Genomic DNA, 16734 nt, shown 5'->3' on the forward strand with positions numbered 1-16734 from the left:
CTCCATGAGCAAAGAAAGGGTTGCATAGCAGTGCACCCAAAATTAACGCCCGTCTAGGGAGGACAGCAACACTGACAGCCAAAAAATGAGCTGGCTCCAGCTGGCACCAACCTGCAGCATGAAGAGTCGTGTCCAGTCTGGCCCTTGTGTAGGGATGCCAGCTCCCTCACTGCAAAGCTCTGAGACTGGGAGCCTCCAGTTCTGCCCCAGCGTGAAGGAAGGAGACCCTCCACCCCCAACCCCAGCGTTTACTGCTCCTGAGCCCCCGGGACGAGCAGCGGCCGCTGCTTCGGGGCACTCACCGTCTCACACTTTCACGGAGGCCGGCGGTATCACGAGATGATTCACCCTGGTGGAGGGAAAGAAGAGCGCCATGAGAGTCAGCAATTAGCCAAGAAAACAGCTCCTAAAACACTCCCAGCCCACTAAATCCATCTTCCTGCTGCTCAGCAGTTAGCACCTGCCCTGCACAGTAATCTAGAGCTGCAGCCCCTCTGCAGCAGGGCTGACCGGGTCCCGGCGTTGCGAGAGGCCACGTCTCGCTGCTGACGCTCGCTCACAGGAGGCCCCAGAGGCACCTTCCAGCAAGCAGGGCCACACGTACGGCAGCTCTTGCACTGCGTCACCGGCAGAAACGTGACCAGCCACCACCGATAATGTCTAAATCGAGCAGAAAGCAGTTTGTCCCCTCGCAGCACATGAGGGCTCGCTGCGGCTCCGGCCGCAACGTTGGGAGGCTGCGGCGCGCTGGCCTGCGGCCGCGGGATACACTCAAACAGCTCCTCTGCAGTGTCTACCTCTCCGCTGGACATCACCTTCTATTGAACATTTTAACCACGCTTTAAATATCCAAATACATCACCAATATAAAACACATTACCTCGTGATGCTATAGGCAACTTTAGAGGTAGGAAGTAAGCTATGATATTTTACAAAGCCATCACGGGATACTAAAACCCCAGCTGTTTGAGTGCTCAGTAATGTTGTTTGAAAGTAATGCCCCTTAACAAGTTACTCATTGCAAATTTTTACAGGCTGCAGAACACACACAGAAAATGTTAGTTTTGCCACTGCATTATCCTAAATGCAGAGCAGCCACCTACATTGCTGACAGATGAATTGTGAAGACACAGAAGACTTTGCTTCCTCTCTTACTTAGTGTGCAGGCTGCTGTGGAATAAAATCTACCTCCCACACAAGTACTTATGTTCTCCCAAGTCATCAGAGTTGTTTGTTCTTTTCATTTTAACCCATTTCTCTCAACTTTTGCCTTCTATCCCTTTGGCAGATGGGAAAGGTGGCCTAGAGCAACTAATCCTCAAAAGTGTAGAGGAGACTGCAGGGGAAAACAGACCTAAGGGTTCACGTGGAAACACAGTGAACAAAAGAGAGACCTAAAATAGTCTCCCAGATTTCAGGTAGGGCAGGTTTCAGTGTGCTTAACAGCAGAGCCTCTGCCTTGCACTGAGGCTCAGCCTACAGGTGGCAGGAGGTCAGTGAGGATTTTTTTTTCTTTTTTTAAGCAAAAATGCTAATAATACATTTTAGATTCTCCTGGCTGGTGAATTGTCATGCACAGACTTAAGCTAAAAGGGCTCAAGCGCATCTAAGCCCCCATTGAAGTGCCACTTGCCTTTCTAATAACGATAATCCCCCACTGAATAGGTTGCGCTTCCCATTTGGGGACATTTGCTGACTAAGCCCTGGGTCCTAAATTGTTCTGTTTTGTCTGCAGTGTTTTCTCAAGATTGGGAATGTTTTCATTCCTTGAAGAGCACAGGGTGGGAACCGCTCTGTTATTTCCTGAGGGGCAGGAAATGTATCCAAACTGCCTCTCCAGAGCAGGAGCTGCCCCAATTGCCTTCATTATTTGAGACCTTCTCTGGCAGTTAAGGACGAGGCCGACTCCTCCTCGCTCCACCACTTCCTCCCCTGTCAAGCCCAAGTATTTCTCCTAGATCCTATCAAACCATCTCCATGTAACATGACAGCATCTCTAATTCTGAAGTATTTATAAAGCTGGCTGTTTAATATTAAACTACATGCTCTAATGCTGTTAAATATTTATAGTATGTAAAAAGCATCTAATTTCCCAACACCTCAGCCAGCAAAAATTACCTAAGAAAAAAGGCCAGTGTAGGGTATGGGACGGGTGGCCAGGACGTTTCTCGCTTTAGGAACTGTGCACAGTCGTTCTCCAGACGCCCTCTCCCTTGCAGGCTAACTGGTCCCAAAGCCAACATTAAATTTCATACATTAATTAAATAGAAATATTTTAGTATCATGCAGATTTCCAAAGACTCTGTTTTCGCTCTGTCTAAACAAGTTGGACTCTGGCTTTGGTAACATGGTAAAGGAAGCATTTTAGGAAATGATGCTCGCTTTTTCTCCAGCCTGTTGTAATTCACATCATTTAATTTCTATGATCAGGAATAAAATCCTTCAGTGGGGTCTGTACAAATACCTCCCTGCCGGAATTGCCGGAGCGCTCAGCAGTGAGGGTGCTGGGCTGCAGGGGATTGCGGATCCTTCTCCTGCCTTCACTGCGCTCAGAGGCTTGTGTTTCTGATACTGGGCAATATGCCATAAATTATCCACTTGGAGTGGAGCTTTAGGAGGGGACAGCAGCGTAACAGCTTCTAACGGCATCCTTCAGCGGAGTCCTTTGTTTAGATTTTCCCAGATACTGCTTGGAATAAACATTGCTTTCATCGACAGCCAAATTTTGATGACCAAGTTCAGCAGGAGGAGGGTTAACAGAAGCAGCCCAGCCTGGCTGCTGATGCTCCTCAGGACCTGCTGCCTGGACAGACCTGCGCAGGGAGGAGAGCCCCAGGACATCGCTGCACACCTGTGTGCGCTCTGGACGCCGCAGTGAGGTTTAGGGGTTGATAAATGAGCACAGGAGGTTTCCTGCACAAGGGGTTTGCTCACGCTGTTGCTATCACTCTATCCCTGCAGGCACCTGACCGAACAGTTACAGCTTTGGAGAGCTGCGGCCTCCTTTCATCTTGGCTTTCTTGAGCTTTAGATGGACACAAAGCCAGGCCCACCGGGTAGAGATCATGCTGTCACTGTGGTCTCCCTGGCACTTTGAAGAGCACTCATGCACTTGAAGCTGGAAGGAAGAGAGGGAAATTCTCTAGGGCAGAGGAGCCTGCAGTGGGCTTAGGCCAGAAAAAATCTTCCCTCTGCACAGTCACCACCTCCTTGCTCACCAGCTGCGACTCAGAAGCGGGGAGAGGTTACAAAAGCAGGTGCTTCCCTCCATCCACCACCTTGCTGCTGCCAGGATCACTTGCATTAAGTAAATCCCTGCTCATGCCTCTTGCCAAGACACGTGAACATTTTGGTAGAATGAAGGAGGGGAGTGGACACCAGTTTACAGACCAGCCCACACATATTTCCCACCGGTGTCTGGATACTGTCAACACACTCATAAACACAGTCAGCTCCAAGAGGATGTAAAGCTCAGTGTGGTTGGCCTGCCAGCAAAACAAACAAGTGACAACGGACAAGGAAATACTGCATTAAAAACACAAATCACCAACCTTCAGAAGTCATCTTCTGTGTCAATCTACACCAAACCTAGTGCTTTTTTCACCAATATTTCACTATGAAGGGATTCAAAGTTGCATTTGTCACAGTTCCTTTAAGCCCTTGAATCAGCCAAACTATTAAATGCACTAAGTCTCACCTAGTCATGCCCAATGCTAAGGAGGCCGTGCACGTGGGCCTGATGTCATGGAAGGACTGCTGCCCTGAAACACCTCAAAGTCATCTATATGGATATCTACATGGATATTCTACTTTCTGTTACTATGATATGTGGTCACGGCCGAAGCCAAACCCAGCTGTCTTACCTACTGCAGAGTGGCTCTCTAACACATCTCCGTGTGTAACACACTGGCTCCATCCCTTCACCAGACACCTCACCAGAGCTAAACCCGCATGGCAGAGGCTCACTTCAAGTATGCACACTGTAAACCTTTCATTGCTTGTTTTTTTTTTTTTTTTTTTTTTTAATCAAGCAATGCAGGACCTAAGTGTGCTAGCTGTTACTGTCCTCCAATGCAAAGGACCATTTCTCCTTCCAAAAGAAAGAGCTGCAGAGCCTTTGACCTTAATACAACAGCTTACCTCCTAAGCAGGGTATAAGAAGAGCCAAATTAAAGATTGCTTCCAGAGAACGTATCACGTTTTACCTGAGCTCAAGCTATTTTATCATTAAGTCAGTAACCTGGGGACAAGACACACAAGATTAATGATGTGCATTACTGCACACCCCTTCACTGAATGTCAGTGCTTTGATTCAAAAGTCTTCTAGCATGCTGCAGCTTAAAATGATGAGTGAAGGTGCAGGAAAGGTGAGCAATAATAATACATCAACCTAGAAAGATCCCTAAGTGTGGTGCAGGGGCAGGACTGGCACAGCTAAAAATAATCTAAGCACTGAACTTCCTGATGCATCGTGACAGCCTCATCCAGCTGCCCGCGCGCAGGGGCTGCGTGACGAGGCCGAGGTCCGGTTGCTAATGAGAAATGACACTAAGCACAGTGCTAAGAATTGTTAACGAGGCAGTGGTGTGTGGTAAACCAGTGCTTAATGTAGCTCTGCTGGCTGCTAATGCTTATTCATTTCTACCCAGAGAGAAAGTCTGGGGCTCATGTTAAAATATATATATATATATCCATAGATGCACACGCACAAACAAAAACCCCTCCAAACCAAGCTCAGCCAGGACACATTTGGGTGCAGCCATTGGCACCGAGGTCCCTTCCTCTGGGGACCTGCTCTATCCAGGGGGGACAGCCCCATGCAGCTTCGTGCTGGTGCTCAGAGTTTCTCCAACAGCTGCACGGAATTGGCTTAAATTCCCTTTTCTTCCTGCACATCAGTGGATTTAGTAAACGGAATACAACGACCATGCAAAACAAATGCATTTTTCCCTCATCTTTCAGTATAGTCCCTCAAAGCCGTGCAGACTCTGAGGGTTTTCTGACTATGGATCTAACCCAGGCGCTGAGCATATTTGCCTGGAGAGGAGAAACATAGATCACTTTCCATGTTCCCTCTTTCATAGATCTTGGTAGAGGAGAAAACTGGCATAATGGAAATGAATGATAGCCCAGGCAGCCCAACAGCTCTGAAGATGAGAGCTAACGGCACCCGCTGGGCATCGAGGACGCGGAGGGAGACGATGCCTGGAGATACAGCCAGAGCTTTGCTGCTCCACCGTGGTCGCTGGGAGAGGCTGCCCACGCTGCGTGGCTCTGGGTGCCGCAGAACTTGCCCCCGAGTCTGTCCCCGCGTACGTCCCTGCGTGGTTTTGCCAGATAATAACGTCTCAGCAGTAAGGTGATGGGGGTTTCAATGCTAGGGGTGATGCGGTTAACATCGTACTCTCATGTCCATTGAAGTGATGGGGGAAAGAGGAGGTAGAGGGTCTTGCTTTTTTCTTGATGTGATTTCATGGGGAAGGAGATAAAACATTACTATAAAACCAGACTTGATCTGTGTAAACTGACAAAACAAAAACACGTGTAGAACCTCCTGACGCCACTAGATTAGAAATGTATTTGCTACCTTCCAAAATAACCTCCCCGGGACATAGCTCTCTCTTCACCAACCTCTGCAATTCCAGGTTCAGGGAATGTCCTTTCATCTGGCTGCCCTGTAACCGTCCAGGCAGGCCCATCCGGCATGTGGGAATGGCCTGGCAGTGTCTTTAGGAACAGCCAAGGCAGAGCACAGGGGATTCCCTTCAGGAGCGGTGGGAGCAATAAGCCAACCGTTTTGGCCCCGTTTCACTAAAAGATGCCATGTGGGGCAGGGCCCCAGGCATGGCTGAATTATGTCAACGTACCCACGACCACAGCTTGTGCAAAACCCGCCTTGCCAACCAGAGGCCAGACCCAGAGCATCCCAGGCCACTGACTTCTGTTATGCTAAGTGTGAATTCGTTTATTATTAAAATTGTTGTCCTGAATACGTGCATGTGATTCTCCACATGAACAGGTCATCTACTGCTGGTAAAAGTAAACACTTTCATAATATATTCTGTAACAGTGACAGGCTCCAGAAATGGACTGATCATGTTGAGTTTTTCATGATTTGTTCTTAAATTTCCTTGTGTCAGGAAGGGTTTGGGGCTTGGAGAGCTGCCTCTGCTCAGTGCCTCCAGCCACCTGCATGGGATCTGGTCAGATGTCTTCGCTGTGCCTGTGCCCCTAGCAAAGAAACTCTCCTAGCATGAGTTTAAAATATCTTCTGCTGCAGAAAGTCTTTGCATGCCAAGAACTGTCCTTTGCAATGACAATGCATCATATTGAATTTGGTGTGAGCATATGATTTAAGTGCTCTTTTCACCAAAAGGTTATTGCGCTTTTAATCCTCTTTTCCAGAAGATGGGCATTTTAGGGATAACATCCATCTTCCTGCAGGTCACAGCAAGATGGCACTAGGCTTCCAAGAAGCTCCTGATCTTGTTAGCTTTTCTAGGACAAACAAGTTTTGCCTTTCTGTAGTTCCAGGCCCAAAGAGAAAATCTCTTCTTGCTGTAAGACAGCACTCAAGTAGCGAGGAAGGGTCTAGGGATCTTGTTTCCCTCTCCCCATGGCACCTGGGCTCGGAGAAGCACGAAGCTCTGCCCCCAGCCCCAGCTTGCAGCTAGCAGGAGCTCTGCCAGCCCCAGCTGCCTCCCGTCCCGCTGCCTGTGCTTCAGCAAAGCTGCTGCCAGCAGCCACCCCGAGCAGGGAACTTCCAGCTCGGCCGGCATTCGGCCTGGGGAAGGACTGCGCTTCGGCTCAGCGCGTCTTGGGAGCAGCCGTCCTGACCCGGGACACCTTCCTACGTAGCCTGCAGGAAACGTGCGGGTCCACTGCGGGGACAGAGCAACGCAGGCGTTTGGAGACATGGGAATGATTTTTCCATCTGCACAAAACCAGCAGCTCCCATTGAGGGAAGCAACTTAGCACTAGAAGTTCAGCCAATCCCCAGTCTTTACATTCTTATATATGCCAGCTGCATTTATGGAGCAAAAAAAAATGCTTATAAGTGGGTGAAAAAATAGCCTTACAAGCCATCTTTTCCACCAATAATGAAACTACCTGCACTGTCATGACCTCTTCACGTTCCCAGACTTTTCATTTCACGCAAACCATTTGATACTCTAACCTTATTCCATCTGCGGCCTCTATATGGTTATCACATCGTTCTCTAATTTCCCCAAAATGTTCCTTGACTTTCTTCTTCCTTCATCACAGAATCTGTGTGTCCTAATCTGGACTCTTTGCCTTCAAAGGTCAAGGGTATCCTATCTAGGCTAGAAGGCACTGAGAGTCTTTATCACTATAGAAAGTATTTTATTATTGTTCGTTGGTAAAGTAAAAAAAAACAAGCAATGCAATCGTGTCATTTCCCATTAATAACAGAATACTGGAAGGAGCAATATGAGCAATATCAGTAACTGTTCCTCAAATATCCCTTTTTAGAAGCTGCAGTTAGATTAATAGATAGTTAGATTAACTCAGGTAGCTGGCTCTAAAACCCTCAAACTGGATCTCTGTTTCAATGCATCACTGAAACATCACTCCAAAATAAGCATCTGACTTCTCAAAAGAAGAAGAAAACGACACTAACAAGTTCTTCCTAAGGTATTTCATAGAAGAAATGTTCTTTTCAGCAACACAAACCACCCAAATGGAACATGTCATATCAGTCTAGCATATCAACTTAATATCTGTGCCACCATTAGTGAGGGGAGCCTGTCCTGTGCTGGCAGCAACACGGGTCATCTCCCGGGTCTGTTCTGTTTCTAACTTCTGCCACAGAAACATCAGAGAAAGGAGGGCTGGCAGCTCGGCAAGTCCTTCCCCTGCCCCACATAATAGAATCTGCAAAGTAAAAATAAGGTCAGACACTTTCAAATTGCTGCAATAGAAGAACTGGGAGATCATTTTATATCTAGTTCTAGAAAAGGCTAAAAATAAGCCCAATGTGCAGCAGAAGACAGAGTCTGAAAATGGATTATTCTCATTTTTCCTGTAATGTAATTTGCAGATGTGCCATGTTTAAGGCAGCAGGAGAGGTGTATGGACTAACAATTGCTCCTTCTGGGTCCTGCACCATCTAATCTGCAATATAAGAACATTCTCTTTCTTGTGTTTGTACCAACCACTTTTAAAATAAAATGTTAATCACCGTTGCTACTCAGCTAGCTAATCTGCTCCACACCTGACAAAGACGTTAAGAGTAAAAATCTTTTTCTTATTAAATGATTAATTTTAATTTCTAGGAGGAAGGGAAAACCTATTAGAGCTGTTGCTTGATTCTTTACTAGTCTTAACATAGGCAAAACATTTATGCTTTCAGGTGTCTAAGTGCTAGCTAGTTAAATACCTGTATTCTTTTGTTTTGACCAGCTGCCCCAGTGCAGTTATTTATTCCTGTTTGTGCCCACACCATGGAATTATGCTGCAGTTGCATCCTGCTGCCTCATCTGCATTGCTGTAAATTCAGGAAAATATCCAGCAAACAGAGAGAGACCGAGCAGTAACAAACGGAGGGCATTGCTTTATACCTCTCAGAGAGTACGGGAAAGAGCAGAAAATCTCAAGCTTTCGGGTATATAAGATCAGCAATTACCTAAAAAATATTAATTATCAGTGCTAGAGCTAGAGTAAGAGGGATATTGTTACGTTTCTGATCCTTTCCTGAAGGGCTCTGCTACAGCCAGTCTAATCTTTCCCTGGTAGACACTGACTTCCAGAGGATTTACCTCCAACTCTAAGTCAAGTCTTATAAATTTTCATGAAGCAAATAAGAAAAATACAGCATGGATTGCAGCTGTGTTTGGAAAGAAAAAAATCCCTGCTCTGACCCTCCAGCACAGCAGTACAGAACAGGAAAGGACCTGCAACAGTGCCCTGAAATTACAACAGGAATTGTAGGTGAGCAGTACCAACGCCAACAAAATTGATACCCTAGTTCTTTCAAAAGAGCTCTTACAGAAATCATCTCCTAACACTTCTCTCTCACATACTTTGGAAGGGTGGGATTAAATCTGTATTTTAAAAATGGCATCAGAAATTATTATGAGTTACTATGTCTTGCTCTGCTACGCCTACATCCTGGAGCAGTGTGAAAGTACTTACAGAAGAAACAGGACTTTTTAAAGAGCTACTTTATGAAGAAATTTCTCTGATTGCACTTTCAGTGAGAGGGGGCATCTCTGTGAGTGCAAAAGTGCTAAAAATGTAACCCACAAAATAGGGCTAGAATGGCAATGATAAAAACAGCACCAAAACTCCACAAGGCATCAGAATAAAGCTTGTAAATGGTGGTTTTGAAAGGAAGCACAGTGGAAACTGGAGGAAGTCTTGCAGGAAAGAGAGGGTGTTATCCTGATGGTCTGCACTGCCTGGAAGAAGAAATGATCTCTAAGCAAATGCCCAAGCAGAACGCAGCAAAGAAAGAAAGAAAGAAAACGTAAGGAGGAAACGCAGGACCCGGGATTCAAGGCGGGAAAGCTCCGTCTCCACGGGCAGAGCGGGCTGCAGCGGGCAGCGTTCCACACCTCTGCTCCCACATTAGCTCTTTGGAGAGGTCTGTGACACCTGCCTGCTGCGCCCCGACCTGCTGGTGACCAAGGGCCTCGACTGCTGGCAGGGCCCTGGCGCCCGCGGTTCCTGCAGCTTCCTCGACTCCTTGCGGCCAAGCGCGTTTCCAAGCCCTGCGCACGGGGAAGCAGGAATCCTCTCACCTAGGCAGGAGCCGGCCGACGGCCCTGGCGCCCAGCAGGGGGGTTTAAGCATTTTTAAGCATTTCTGCCAGGGAATGGAGGCATCCAGGAGCAGAGCAGCACAAGTGATTTGGGAGAAATTACTTCGTTAGCCATTATTTATGACAACTGCTCTCCCTCCGCATCGGAGGCAGCTTGCAAGGGATCCTGGTGTATAATGAGTTATATGGAGTTTATAGACAAATGTGAATCAGACAGACTGGGAAAGGGAAGGATGCTGAAGGGGAGCGATAACCTGCGAAGAGGAAACCCTTTCCTTTCTCCACTCTCGCACATGTTAAGAACACAGAAGGAGGAACTGCTTGCACATGGCCACAGTACAGTCTGCATCGCTGTTTCCAAACCTCTCACCTCCATCTGATACGGCTGTGTGAGCCAGAAAGCATCACCCAAGCAGCTCGCACACTCACGTCCACTTCCACATACCTCATGTTCCCTCTAGCTGTCTCGCACCCAGTAATGCCAGGGCCTCTCTTCTAAGCTAGAGCAAAGACAGCTCTGCTCTCTTCCTGGCTGCAGAATCACCAAGGGCTCCTAGTCCTTCTTCCTCGGAGTTTTTGCCTAGCCTGCCTACACGGGTGCTGTTAGGCCAGCACAAAGCCTGTGCAGCCTCGCTGCAGTGTGATTTCTGAAGGGGAAGCTCCGTCACAACAGCAGCCTCAGCACCTGCCCACGTGTTCAGTGCTACATTATACACAGACACTCGCATCATTCAACAATTAGGAGAAAAGGACTAACCCCAGAAGTGTGTGTGTCATGTGGAAGCGTCTTCTGAATTACTGTAGTTGCCAACCGTGAGGTGGTCCGAATCGGTCTCTTTACTGAAAAACAGTAGCTTTTTTTTTACAAGGTGCAAAGAGGGACTGGGAGAGACTATCTTTAACGCAGCCACCCTGGAGCGTATGTGTCCCCGCATACACAGCTTGCTTCTTTCTTGCCTGATGCTTCTGTACATTGAGGTAGTGAGCAGGGCAAGGTGGCTGAGATGGGACCAGGGATTCAAAGCTGACCACCAAGCTCTATAAGGTCTCTCTTGCTCTTCACCTGGCAGTCCAGAGGTTCCCCAACTCAGCAACCTCTCAGTGCAGGAGGCCTGAGCTGTGACATGCCCACGCAAGGGTAAAAAGGGGCCTGTGATCTCAAACAACATGCTCCTCTCGGGGACACACAGCCAACGACGGAGCTCCACCGCAGCAGAAGCCTGTAAAGGATGCCCAGCCAGCATGACCCAAGCCCTTGCGCTTCGTGCAGAACCATGCACTCCGCTGAGCTGAGCTCCTCAATGCAAAGCCCAACATCCTTTACCTGAAGGACCAAGGCCTGGGACAAGAGTACAAGCAAAAGGAGAGAGAAGAGGCTTCCGCAGCGCCCCGCTTGGCCCGCCGGGTTACTCACTGCTGCTCAGCTCTGGCGCGGTCGCTCAGGAAGAAGAGGGCTGTGGCCAGGAAGAACATCCCTCCCAGGACGACGACAAAGGGGCAGAGCATGAGCGCGTAGCCCAGGCTGAGGAACTCCCAGAGCGGGGACTCCTTGGTGCTTTGTCGTATCAGGTCTGAGATCTAGGAGAGAAGGGCAAAAAAATCAGTCACTTAGAGGAAAAAGAGGCATAAGGGAGAGACCACAGTTCCCTGAAGAGGCACCCACAGAACATGTCCACGTGGGTAAAACGGACCGGGTTTGGGGGACAGGGTATCTACATTAAGGATTGAAGGTTTTTAGCCAGACTTCTGCTCTGTTCCCTGTTCTCTGTTCCCTTTCTGTTACCACAGAAAGGAGGAGGAGGAAATTCCAATGCTTGGGATAGAGTTAAGTGTTGCTGTCCTCTCAAAGGGCACTTTTTCACAGTGCACAGCAAGGCAGAAAACCAGGAGCATTATCAAGTTTCATGGGAGAGTTGACGGTTAAAACAGTCCTTTGATTGAAAGGCAAAAGACAGTGGCAATTAGTCTAGGAGACTTGTTAAAAAAATGGCAACAAGGCTCAAATGTGAGAGAGTGCAAGCCCAGGAGCACAGCAGAACTGCACTCAGCAGATGGGGGCCTCGGCTGATAATTTATTCCCTCCTGAATCCAGCCACCTTAGTTCCCAACATCTTCCTTACTCGTTATTATGAACCAAAATTGGGCACTGAATCAGCTCGTCCACGTGCAATAACCACAACTGAGGCTTTGCATTTCAAAGCATCTTTCACCTAGAATTTTTAAAACACTTTTTAGTGTTGGGAATGGATACAATTACTCTCCAGCAGGACCATACAATAAATAACTCTGCAAATTCACATGATCAATCAGCAACAGGATGAAAAGCTAGCCATATGCTCCTGATTGCTTTATCCTATGGATGACATGACTTCCCAGGCTAAAAAGAGCTTTGAAAATACAGAATCTCCAGCAAATAAAACTCCTACTGAGTTTTCCCCACACCTTTCCTTCTACGGCACTGTATCAATCTTTTATGCCAACAAATCTTGTTGGCATTGTTATTTTTCACGCAAGTGCACATTTTAGGAATACCTCTGTGCTTTTTTCTTCATTGCAGGTGCCATCCTTCCCAACAAACCATGTACACTTCTACTCGAGGTTTCATAGACCTCCTGCATCTCTTAGGTCTTCTGCAGCTTTCCTGGGTCTCCTGCAGAGGCTTTTGCTGTTATCTCATGCACTCCGCGTTCCCTCCCGCTGGTTCCGCTCGGTTACCAGCCACCTGCTAAGGCTGGGGCTTTGGCACCTTCTCTCAAGAGGCCGCAGGACATAATGGAACACATATGTTCCAAGCAGGGCGCCCTGCTTGCCAAACAGGCCACTCTGCACTGCCAATTTTCTGCATTTCCAGACTCCCCCTAAGGACAGTGCTCTGAGTTGTCACCCCGTGACTTGGCAGTCCACTGTCTAGTGTCACATTTGGTCCCTCCTCTCTGTCACGACTAGGTAAAAGCAGGGTTCACACACGGGGCCAGGGCCAGCTCATTTTTGAGATTCCTTCTCCTCTGCTAATTGGTAAGTGGGCAACAATATCCAAGCTTTCACCCCAAACTTGAAACTGGGCAGCCCTGCTGCTGTTTTGCAGCCTAATCGAAAGTGCTTGATAACATCGTCACTTTTTAAAAGTTCACATCTTTTGTCTCACTGTGCAACAGAGATCTCAGACCAAGAGGACTTGGCAGACTAAATTTCTGACTTTGCCTCTCGGCAAATCTTGCTATATAAATGGGTATTTCCAACGCAGTGTCAAGGCAGAAATATCTGATTTTGTTACCAGTTTGATGGAGGCCATTTCTCCCTGGCTCTTTCCTCCGATACGGTTCCTTTACAGACTGCTCCTTGTAACCTCACAGTGACACCGAGTTTGTAGGGGCTCCCACCCTCAAATCAGGGGTGCACGTGAGAAGTTGCTTTGGATCTTTTCAAAATCAAATATAACTGCAAATGTAGCCCGGAAACCCCAAATAAGGGATTTCATAAAGGAGAAGTAAGCAATTCCACAGGCCTGTGGGGGAGCACATACATTTATGCTGTGCTAAATGGCTTGAGAAACACATTATAAAAAGGGGAAATAAAGCTCATTATTTTATATTAGTTCTGAAAGCTGCAGAAGGGAAGAGCAATTATATTCTAAAAGTTATTTCACTTTTTAAATTGGTTTGCATGATGGGGAAAAAAGCCAGACCCTGCTAATCTTAAGTGTGTTCTGAGATGGCACCCAGATTCACCAGTTGGCTGGGGACAGCACCCGAGTGTGCCCAGCACTGCCTGCTGCAGAGATTCCTGCACTTTCCCCCGTGCCCCGGGAATGTGGAAGCGAGGAAGGGGGCTCACTGCTTCAATGGGAAGGGCTGGAGGGTGCTGGCTCATGTGATGAAGGAAGCTGTGGGGCACAGGAGCGCGGTTTGGGAGCAGACCCTTGGCAGGGTCCCTGTCCACAGCAAGTGGCTTGGGTGACACAGCCCTCCTTGCAGCACTGCTCCCGTCCCACCTGTGTGTCCCACATGCAACAAGCCCAGAGAGCAGATGATCTCCTGAAAGTGGGTCTTGGTGTGGGGCTGCATGGGCTCCGCGAGGGGACACGGGCCGGTCTCGGGGGTTATTCCGATCTGCACATCCTGCCGCTCGTGCCTTAGGAGCGTGAGCTTCCTGCTGCAATTATTTCAGCAGATCATCCCCGGTGGAACTGCAGCTCTGCTGGGACGAGGACTATTTCCATTGCTCTCACGCACTCCTTACGCAGCCGGGGCGGGCTGCCCCCGAGGACCAGCTCCTTTCTGCACTCTTATTTCCTCGGGGACAGATGCCAATCACCCTCTCCCCTGTTGCTGTTCTCAGGAACAGGCTCGTGGTCCAGCAGCCACAGGGACTCGCACCTTCCCCCTTGCTGCAGAAATGAGAGACCCAAGGCTGCAGGGTGCTCTTCTGCCAGGGACCCAGAGCCTGCATTCCTAACCAAAGTCACAGCAAATGTCAGGGCACAACAGTTCTGGGGTGGAAAAGAAAATCGAGCAAGCTGTGAATCCTTGGCAAGGAGCATTTTATATACGGGAAGTCACTTGGCTTTTTAGGGCAGATTTAAATCTTTTCTGTTGCTGAATCAGCAGAAGTGGAAAGCTTGTTAGCTCATTGCCACGAGGAGATAAATCCTATACAGATTGATCTCCAGGTGCTTAATTCTCCCCTGTTTCTTTTTTGGAGCTGCCAGCTATATAAAAGATTTGGGATTTCCATGTGCCATGAAAAAAAAAAAAAAAAAAGACTTTTAATTACTCAGCTCAGCCAGGACTAGAGAATTCCTGATATTAAAATTATTGCTTCAGAAAAGCAGAGAATAAGTGTGAGGGGCTGGGGTTTCTTTTCCTAGAAACGCATACTTGGAATGATAGACTGCAAGGGCAAGGTCCATTTAAACCATCACAATCTGGCTCATACACAAGTGTGACCATGGGGAAAAGCCTTTACACGAGGAAGGATCCAGTTTGGGCTCCGGAGCAGCTGGCACTTGCTAATGAATCAAAGCAGGAACGTGTTTCGCGTGACATCCGCTGTCTTCATCAGGGGATGGAAGGTGCTGCCAAAAGGCTGAGGTCGGTGAAACAGAGACAATGTATCCTGCACACACTTGTATATATTATAAATGCATAATATATTCCCGAGCACCACAGTGTGCTAGAGTGCTACAGCAAGTCACTCGTGATAGAAGCACTCCCAGCAAAGCTTCTCCAGCCGCTAATCCTCATTACCACCAGCTTAGAGCCATCATGGGGACGGGATCACATGTTGGGGAAAGAATTCAGGGGAAAAACAAACCTCCAGGCTGAGCTTTCAAGCACAAGCACCAGTGGCCGGGTGGGACAGCTCCTCAGAAGCAGTATCTGATAAATCACTGTAAGAAACACTCACTGGACACTTAATTTTGCTCTCACAGGAAGCAAGTCCTGGAAAATGAACAAGTTCTCCTGGAGAGGTGTCCCAGGGTAGGAGGGAGGCAGCTTTCATGAATCCCAACGTGCCGCCAGGGAGACATCTCTGCTCCAGCCCTGACTGCTACAGCAGCGCTGGGGTAACCCACACTCTTCTGTTACAGAATCTGCTCTGCTTCTTCACACTGCAGCTCTGGCAGGGGACACGGTGCTATGCGCAAGCACTTGATAAGCCCCTGTGTGGGGTAGGGTTCTATGGTAGCCATAACATTTTAGACCATACTGTACAAATTTTAAACCATAATACATGAATTCAGCTTCCTCCCACAGGACAGACAATCCTGTACATACAGACCTGCTTTCCACAGGAGTTCAGTATTTACTTGGATGTTGGAAAGTATCTTGGAAAGTAAATTGCCAAAACACTGCCCCAAACTAGGCCAAGGCTGTGAAATCTCTGGCTCCAATTATAACTTTCATTACACAAGTATCTCCCTTGCTGCATTTACTGCAGTTTTCCTTGGAATGCCCCTAATCAGATGCTGATCTGCCTTGCTGATACGGGGCAGGCAAGATACACCACTGATAATTAACACTGCTCTGCTAACTACTTGCTAAGGGAAAGCCATTAGCATTCTTGCTATTTAAGCGGCTCATTAGATCTAGTTTATCAACTGACTTGCATGAGAAACTTGAGGAAAGGAGAAAAGCAGAGGGTGAGAAGCGATAGGGTTCTTGCTCCAACCCTTCCAGGAAATCTCCGGAGTTGCACAAACCCCCTGGCTCCTCGATGCTGCCGGGGGACAAACGCATAGAGCAGAGCAAGGCGGGGAGAGGAGAGACCTTCCCCGCTCCCATAGGAAGCAAAGGACAGGCACAGCGGGACCTTCCAAAGATGGGAGTGTTGGGGGGGATGCACTGATCAGCGGGAAGATCCCCCTGACTCCCTCAAGATGAAGATGCGGAGATAGACTCCAAGTCACTAAACACTGTTTATTTAAACTCTGCGGGTTATCACAAACATCTTTAAAGAGCTATAGCTCTTTAGGAGTAAAAGCTATCTCATCTAATGAAATACTGCAGCAAAGCTTCTTGTTTGTGAATGAACAGGCAGCCCTGATTTATAGTAATTGATCCTGGTGTTTGGCAGGCAGCAAATTACAGCTGCGCCCTAAAAACTGCATTTGCATAACTTCATTGCAAGATTATCTTAAGACTTTTCACCATAATAAAATACTGTTGAAGTTATCAATATTTAAAGAGACATTAAAAAAACACACACAGAAGCTTCTTTCCACTTAGCTTTTAAACAGCAACACGTACTTGTCACTTTGGGGGATTGTAAAGAACTGCATAAATGCAGAGCATGGATGCTCCTGCACTGCAAGATCTGGAATTCAGGGCAGCTATAGAAAAATTGGAGTCTGACCTTCAGCTCCTATGGCACCCTATATGGCAGAAAAACTCTTCTCCACACAGGACTGCAGCTATTAAAAACCTTCTGCATTCCACATAAGGATTTTA

The 16734-nt window shown here is 47.7% G+C and overlaps 1 protein-coding gene across 1 annotated transcript in view; it reads right to left on the reverse strand.

Moving 5' to 3' along the window:
* Positions 1–301: 301 nt before the first annotated feature.
* SPNS2 (SPNS lysolipid transporter 2, sphingosine-1-phosphate) overlaps positions 302–16734 on the reverse strand; it is a 103206-nt gene continuing 86773 nt past the window's right edge. Inside the window, exons 11-13 of the mRNA XM_088530100.1 lie at positions 11199–11362; positions 10542–10624; positions 302–349 (exon numbers count right to left, since the gene is read on the reverse strand). Of these exons, the coding sequence (XP_088386226.1) occupies positions 10558–10624; positions 11199–11362 (231 nt within the window). The 3' untranslated portion in view covers positions 302–349; positions 10542–10557. The remainder of the gene's footprint in view (positions 350–10541; positions 10625–11198; positions 11363–16734) is intronic.

The sequence above is a fragment of the Tinamus guttatus genome, unplaced genomic scaffold, assembly GCF_059628265.1.
Source record: "Tinamus guttatus ecotype Peru unplaced genomic scaffold, ASM5962826v1 Tinamus_guttatus_pri_ptg000356l, whole genome shotgun sequence".
NCBI lineage: Eukaryota > Metazoa > Chordata > Aves > Tinamiformes > Tinamidae > Tinamus > Tinamus guttatus.